This window comes from Oncorhynchus tshawytscha, linkage group LG09 (assembly GCF_018296145.1).
Source record: "Oncorhynchus tshawytscha isolate Ot180627B linkage group LG09, Otsh_v2.0, whole genome shotgun sequence".
NCBI lineage: Eukaryota > Metazoa > Chordata > Actinopteri > Salmoniformes > Salmonidae > Oncorhynchus > Oncorhynchus tshawytscha.
This window is the reverse complement of record NC_056437.1, coordinates 7,700,136-7,707,952: the sequence shown is the minus strand read 5'-3', so window position 1 is coordinate 7,707,952 and position 7,817 is coordinate 7,700,136. Positions and strand designations below refer to the sequence as shown.

Below are 7,817 nucleotides of genomic sequence, written 5' to 3'. Positions count from 1 at the left end.
AAAACAACCCTCCGTACTAAATCCATTGTAATTCATAAGTAATGTTTAACCACGTTACTTATTACAACATTAAATTTTGTCTAGCGCTATAAACTCTATAATAAGTACTAAATAGTAGTAAACTACAAAAGGAGGCAGACTTTCCTCGACAAGTCAAAACAAGGTGGATAGCTACGGACGTGATTGGCTAACGCGACATTGACGTCAGTTTCTGGGTGTGGAAATTCTCAACGTCAACAAAAAGAGAAAAGAAATGAGAAACTAGAGATTACAAGGAACAAACAATAGTTTGGGACGTGAGAATATATCGATGTAACTAACATAACAGGTAAATATTGAAATTCATAAAGTGTACACGAGATGCAAGAAAACGGAATAGATGTGAGGTAATGTGAAATGTTCTAATGCTATTGTAAGACTATTTTATCTAGTTCAATTAATTCCTTCCTGAAGCCAGGATTAAATGGGTTTTTTTTAAATCATGATTATGATTTTAAAACGGCACTATAAATCTCTATTGGTTTTGCCTTTTAATGGTTTGTCGATGAGATTTGGCATCTTCAATTGATTTTCTCACAGCGAAAAATCTAGATAACCCAGTTCGCTGCCTTGGCTTTGTTATTTATCGTCTCTGTTAGCTAACTGGTTTAGTTTGCGCTACTTCCTCATAGAGCAGTCGAGATTTTACACAAAAACATGTTTTTTTTTTACATCACCGACTAGTAGCTGCAACCCGCTTTTGTTAGATTAAAATGTTATATCGATTGAACACCAAGATCTATGAAAATCGAAGGGAAAGGCCAGGGAATGAACTCTGACCTAGGCGAGAACAAGAATAACCCCCCCCCACCCCGTCGACGATTTGAAGCATTATTTGCCATCTAATAGATTGAAGCGAACGCCGTTTTGCTGTATTATCCGTTTTTCTAGTGTCTCACAACATAAAACATTTGGCATAACTAAAACTGTTTTTCACTCTTAAGTGGGATTTGTTCTGATGTATGTAAGCGTTATTAACCTAAGACATCGGACACCGTATCCCAGTTGAGAGGGGGGGGCAGACCTTGAACCTATCGCCTGGGTGAATGAATGTAACGTTAACGGACAACCATTAACATCAGACTCTTGTTGTTTTACAGTGGAAGGATTTCAGATTTCTGTAATAAAATACAGTCTAAAAGATGGAAGCCGTTAAACTTATGAGGGAGCTGAAAACCAATTTTGAACAGGAGATGAATTATCTTCCGAAAGAAACGGGACTCCACTTGATCGAATCAACCAGAGAGGTAGATATTCACTGCAGTACAGTAAATATGCTGTACGATCAATATTATTATAAATAAATTGTTAAATATAAATCCTGTAACAATAACATTATGGTTAAACAAATTTATATTTTTAAACTATCACCTATTACATATTAATACACATTTAATGCCTAAAATGTTTTATGAATTACAGAATGCCAGCCAAGGAATCTCAGCTAAATGTAGGGACGTCAAAGTGGAAGACCTCTGGAGCCTAACCAGTTTCTTTGGGTACAGCACCCAGACCTTCGTTCTGGCAGTCAACCTGCTAGATAGATTTTTGGCCATGATGAAGGTGAGATTAAAAACTAAAATACAAGCAGACTGCAGAAAGAATTCCAACCCTTTAAAATGTAACATTTTCTTCTCCTTTCTTGACAAAAACAACCATGACACAATGTAAAAAATGAGCATGGACATTTAAGTTAAATGAAAGGGGGGTGGCTTGACTAATGATTGCATATGTCCACTAATTACAAGCCTTTGTGTGTGTGTGTGACTCCTCTTCAGGTCCAACCCAAACATCTAGCCTGCATTAGCATCAGCTGCCTCCACATCGCAGCCAAAGCAGTCGAAGAGGATTGTAACTTGTCTTCCACCAATGAACTTATTCGTATCAGCCAGTGCAAGTTTACGGTCTCGGACCTCACTCGCATGGAGAAGATCATTTCAGAGAAACTCAACTTCCAACTCGAAGCCATCACAGCCTTAACCTTTTTGCACCTATACCATAGAATCACACGCTCACACACCTCAGACAGGTAAGGCACCCATTATGACAGATAAAACAAATAGCCTAATTCTGAAGATAGCAATGGTGACATAATGAAGTAGACATGAACTTTAAGCAGCTGTTGACATATCTGGCTTATCATTAGGGCTGGCACAATTACCATATCTGACCAATCACGGTCATCCAAAATTCCATAACGTCACAGCCCGACTTATCATCATGGTGCTGTCAAGACAACTGGGATCTCGTGGTGGTGGGGCAATCGCAGTGCTTGAGGTGTCACTACAGCCCCCGGGTTTGATTCCAGGCTGTCACAGCTGGCAGTGACACCCAATGAGGCGGTGCACAATTGGCCCAGTGTCGTCTGGGTTTGAATTATTTCTTTATTTAACTAGGCAAGTCAGTTAAGAACACATTTTTATTTACAATTACGGCCTAGGAACAGTGGGTTTGTCAGCTCAGGGATCTGATCTAGCAACCTTTTGTTTACTGGCCCAACACTCAAACCACTAGGCTACCTGCCACCCCAGGGGAGGGTTTGGCTGGCCGGGATTTCCTTGTCCCATTGCGCTCTAGATACTCGTTGCGGGCCGGGTGTCTCTAAGCTGACTTCGGTTGCCAGTTGGACAGTGTTTCCTCTGACACATTGGTGCGGCTGGCTTCCGGGTTAAGGAAGCAGTGTGTCAAGAAGCAGTGCGGCTTGGCTGGCTCATGTTTCGGAGCATGCGTGGCTCTCGACCAGACGTGCTCAATGGGATTGAGATCCAGGCTCGTCGCTGGCCATGGCAGAAAACTGACATTCCTGTCTTCCAGGAAATCACACACAGAATCAGCAGTATGGCTGGTGGCATTGTCATGCTGGAGGGTCATGTCAGAATGAGCCTGCAGGAAGGGTACCACATGAGGGAGGAGGATGTCTTCCCTGTAACACACAGCGTTGAGATTGCCTGAAATGACAAGCTCAGTCCAATGATGCTGTGACACACCGCCCCAGTCCATGACAGACCCTCCACCTCGATCCCACTCCAGAGTACAGGCCTCGGTGTAACACTCACTCCTTCGACGATAAACGCAAATCCGACCATCACCCCTGGTGAGACAAAACCGTGGCACGTCAGTGAAGAGCACTTTTTGCCAGTCCGGTCTGGTCCAGCGACGGTGGGTTTGTGCCCAAATGCGACGTTGTTGTCGGTGATGTCTGGTGAGGACCTGCCTTACAACAGGCCTACAAGCACCCAGTCCAGGCTCTCTCAGCCTATTGCGGACAGTCTGCGCACTGATGGAGGGATTGTGCATTCCTGGTGTAACTCGGGCAGTTGTCATCCTGTACCTGTACCGATCCTGTGCAGGTGTTACACGTGGTCTGCCACTGCGAGGACGATCAACTGTCCGTCCTGTCTCCCTGTAGCGCTGTCTTAGGCGTCTCACAGTACGGACATTGCAATTTATTGCCTTGGCCACATCTGCAGTCCTCATGCTTCCTTGCAACATGCTTAAGGCACGTTCACGCAGATGAGCAGGGACCCTGGGCATCTTTCTTTTGGTGTTTTTCAGAGTCAGCAGAAAGGCCTCTTTAGTGTCCTACGTTTTCATAACTGTAACCTCAACAGCTTACAGACTGTAGGCAATTAAGTGTCTTAACGACCGTTCCACAGGTGCATGTTCATTAATTGTTCATGAGAAACCGCGTTTAAACCCTTTACAATGAAGATCTGTGAAGTTACTTGGATTTTCTATGAATTATCTTTGAAAGACAGGGTCCTGAAAAGGGGACGTTTCTTTTTTTTTTTGCTGAGTTTATACACAAATAAAAATACCAATCGGAGCTCGTTTCCCCCCCCATTATTGTTTCCAAAGTGACATTATTCCTTACTGTGAAACGACAGCACTGGTTTTATCTATTGGAACAGCATTACTGAACACTCTCAGATGACATGTTCACCACCATCAGTTATGTAACAAAGTAGCCTAATAACCTTGTTTTCCCATCGAACTGATTCAAATGAATTTTGTCTCTCATAAAGGAAGGAAGCCCTGAACCTCGACACACTAGAGGCCCACCTCAAAGCCTGCCTCTGCCGCATCACATTCTCCAAAGCTAAAGTAAGGCGCGACCCCAGAGCATTAGCAGTCCCCAGCGTCTATAGGCCTAGTTTACATATTCCAGTAGACCTCTAGGCAGCAGTTTGTGATGTATGGTTTTTCTTCTTCGTTGTTCTCTTCCAGCCGTCCATCTTGGCCCTGTCCCTCCTCACTCAAGAGATTGAAGCCATGCAGTCTGTTGACATGCTAGAAATAGCACATAGTGTTCAGCGACATCTCAAGGTAAACCATTACTGTAGTGTCAAAGGCCTTGAGAACGTATCACAAAATAATTTTAAAACTATTCCTTTGGTTAACAAAATAACACAATCAGTTTCCTGTCATATTTGCACACAGGTATATTTTTTTGTTGCCCTGGAACCAGTGTTATATATTGTAAAGCCCTTAAGCCCTTGTCCATAAGGTCTCATATGACAACTGACCCATATGGGAGGACATTTTTTAAAGGGGCCCTTTTACATTCTCAGCCTCAAGTTCTCCACTGCCATCCTTTTACAACACCTGGAATCCATCCCAATGGTATTTGCTGACCCTGTCAATTATGTTACCATGGTGTCCAATGTTATGATGACCCGGTCTTCTTTTACAGATCACCGACACGGAGCTGCTACACTGGAGGGGGCTAGTGGCCAAGTGTCTGTCTGACTACTCTTCCCCTGAATGTAGCAGACCCAACAATAAGAAGCTCGTCTGGATCGTGTCGAGAAGGACCGCTCAGAACCTACACACCAGCTACTGCAACGTCCCTGAACTGCCGACCATTCCCGAGGACTGCTGGGACCAAAGGTAAACAGGAATACATGATGAATACTGTACCTGTAGGAAGGAAGAAATACTCCCAACGGGCTCATCACAAACACATTGGACAGTAGGCATGCATTCCTGAAAAGTACATACTTGGAGAGGACACAGTATTACGAGATTCGTCTATATACACACACACTGTATGACAACAGAAAGCGCGTTGGAAAATCCCCAGACAACTGAATACTATACCGAACAAAAAAAAACGATTTCAAAAGTAGATTGCAGCCATGGGTGGCATAGGGGCCCGCCTGCTGGGGGAACCGGGGCCCGCCTGCTGGGGGAACCGGGGCCCGCCTGCTGGGGGAACCGGGGCCCGCCTGCTGGGGGAACCGGGGCCCACCGGGGGGAACCCCCACCTGCCGGGGGAACCGGGGCCCACCTGCCCACCTGCCGGGGGGGGCCCAACCGGGGCCCACCTGCCGGGGAACCGGGGCCCACCTGCCGGGGACCTGCCGGGGGACCGGGGCCCACCTGCCGGGGAACCGGGGCCCACCTGCCGGGGGGGCCCACCTGCCGGGCCCAGCTAATCAGAATTAGTTTTAACCCACAAAAGGGCTTTATTACACAGAAATACTTCTCAGTTCAACACTTAACATGTTGCATTTTATATTTTTTGGTTCAGTTTAAAAGGGCACATTTAAATACCTCCCCCGACAATTAAGCCCCACGCCTCCAGTGTATGGCCACTCCTAGTTTCAGTTATTACAGGATACTATAGTAATCCTGTGTGCAACCTGTGACTTGTAAGGGAGGGGGTTTCATCCACTCTGTGACGTCACTGCCCTGCCTGTTGCATCAGTTAACCTAGCCCTACAGCCTTTCTACAGAGGCCCATCCCTGTCTGCCTGACTCCTTCACGTTGCTCACGATTACTCAGAGATGACATGTATGCGGGTGAGTGACTTGTCACTTCCTACCTGCCTAGCAACCAGTTGCCATAACTGCTCAACCACATTGTTGCACAACCAGTTCCATCTCCACATTCTGAAGATGACTTGAATTGTTGGGATTAATCCTGTAGTCAAACAATAATAGTAAGGATGAAAATACATTGACTGCAAACAGGATCAACGATGAGAACTAACCTGGCCGTGCTGCTGCACCAAGTTTCAACTGTTCTGCCTGTGATTATTATTATTTGACCATGCTGGTCATTTATGAACATCTTGGCCATGTTCTGTTATAATCTCCACCCGGGACACAGCCAGAAGAGGACTGGCCACCCCACATAGCCTGGTTCCTCTCTAGGTTTCTTCCTAGGTTTTGGCCTTTCTAGGGAGTTTTTCCTAGCCACCGTGCTTCTACACCTGCATTGCTTGCTGTTTGGGGTTTTAGGCTGGGTTTCTGTACAGCACTTTGAGATATCAGCTGATGTACGAAGGACTTTATAAATACATTTGATTTGAACTAATTAAATATTAACGTATTCAATTGCCCCCCCCACCCCACCCCTCCTTTTGTTCTTTCAGCGAGGACTCGTGTGAAGACATGAGTTCTGGGGAGGAGAGCCTGAGCAGTTCCCTGGGTTCTGATGCAGAGGGACCTTACTTTCCTCTTTACTTCCGTTGCCAAAGCAACCACCGAAACAAATACCACCATCCCAACCCCCTGTGAAGGAGCCACAGTGCCTGGGTTCCACAACCACCGTTTTATACTGTAGGGTTATGTTCATTAGTGAAAACGTTTCGTAGCGTTAGACACGTTTAGGAAGTCACGTTTAACATGTGACAGCCCATTTTGGTTCCTGATGAATATGACCCAGAAAAAAAAAAAAACTTTCCTATATAACATATTTCATTTTGTTAGTTCAAAAGGGCTACCAGTGTATGGCCTGTTACAAACCAATCAATATACTGTATCTATCTTATTTTAAGCTAAACAAAAAATGCATTTATGGGGAAACTTAATGCTGACGGGTAGCGGAATCCATCAACTCTAAGATAAAACGGTTTCAACTCTTTTGTTGTGGTTGTAGATGTGTAGCTTTAAAAAAAAAAAGTGTTGTTGGTGCATGTTTGGATTTGTAACATTCCAGCCACAATCAGACAGTCTACATCCCAAATTAGTATCCTATCCAGTGCACTACTTTTGACCAGAGCAGAATGAGCCCTGGGCACAAAAAAATTGTGCGCTAGAGATTATCGTGTAGCATTTAGGATGCACTATAGAACACAGCCATGGTACAATAGACTTGTCTGTTACATGTTATCGTTGAGTTGTGTTCACTGCCTGATGGTCCGATTATCCCTCCACAAAGTTCAACGGTCAAAAGACGACATCTGTTTGCATGTTATTATACAGAAAAACAACACGTGCGTGTGTAGTCTTGTTAACCTCTAAATTTGCCAATTCTTTTTTTTTTAGGTTGTAGGGTAACTTATATTTGGCTGGTATGTAGCTAGCTCTGTGGAAGAAATGTACAGGATGGAGTTTCTCAATGTAAATTTGTATAATGTAAAAAGAAAAAGCTGTGAATAAGTACCTTTGTAGATATTAACTTATTTGTAATTTTTTTGCCAATGTTGTATGACAACAAAAAATAAACTATTTTGGACATCTGAATCGCTGGTCTTTTTGATTTCGACTATCATAATTACTTATTTGAAATGTTTTTGCTTCAGTCAGATTATATTATATATTATTAATAGGCCTGTACTGGCCTATTTGAATACAACGACTTACAACATTGAGTGATGCTCTAGGTCTAGAAATGTCTTATAATCAAAGTCGGTAGCCAATTCACACTTCCTGTACTGTCACATAACCAAAGTCAGTCGTTCAACCAAACCTGCTTCAGTCAGATAAGATGCTGGTCTAGAACAATATTATTGCATATAGATTTTATTTTAACCCCCCCCCCCAAAAAA

General features: G+C 44.0%; 1 protein-coding gene across 2 annotated transcripts; it reads left to right on the top strand.

Annotated features, from left to right (window-relative positions):
• Positions 1-195: 195 nt before the first annotated feature.
• LOC112257322 (cyclin-G2) lies at positions 196-7,512 on the top strand. Of its 2 annotated transcripts, none has more exons than XM_024430814.2 (8): positions 196-328; positions 1,140-1,286; positions 1,462-1,602; positions 1,818-2,068; positions 4,065-4,143; positions 4,267-4,365; positions 4,733-4,929; positions 6,420-7,512. In XM_024430814.2, the coding sequence occupies exons 2-8, from the start codon at positions 1,182-1,184 to the stop codon at positions 6,562-6,564; spliced, it is 1,017 nt and encodes a 338-aa protein (XP_024286582.2). In that variant the 5' UTR covers positions 196-328; positions 1,140-1,181; the 3' UTR covers positions 6,565-7,512. The 2 variants fall into 2 exon arrangements, with proteins under 2 accessions (XP_024286582.2, XP_024286583.2); XM_024430815.2 differs by having other exon boundaries at positions 228-386.
• Positions 7,513-7,817: the final 305 nt, after the last annotated feature.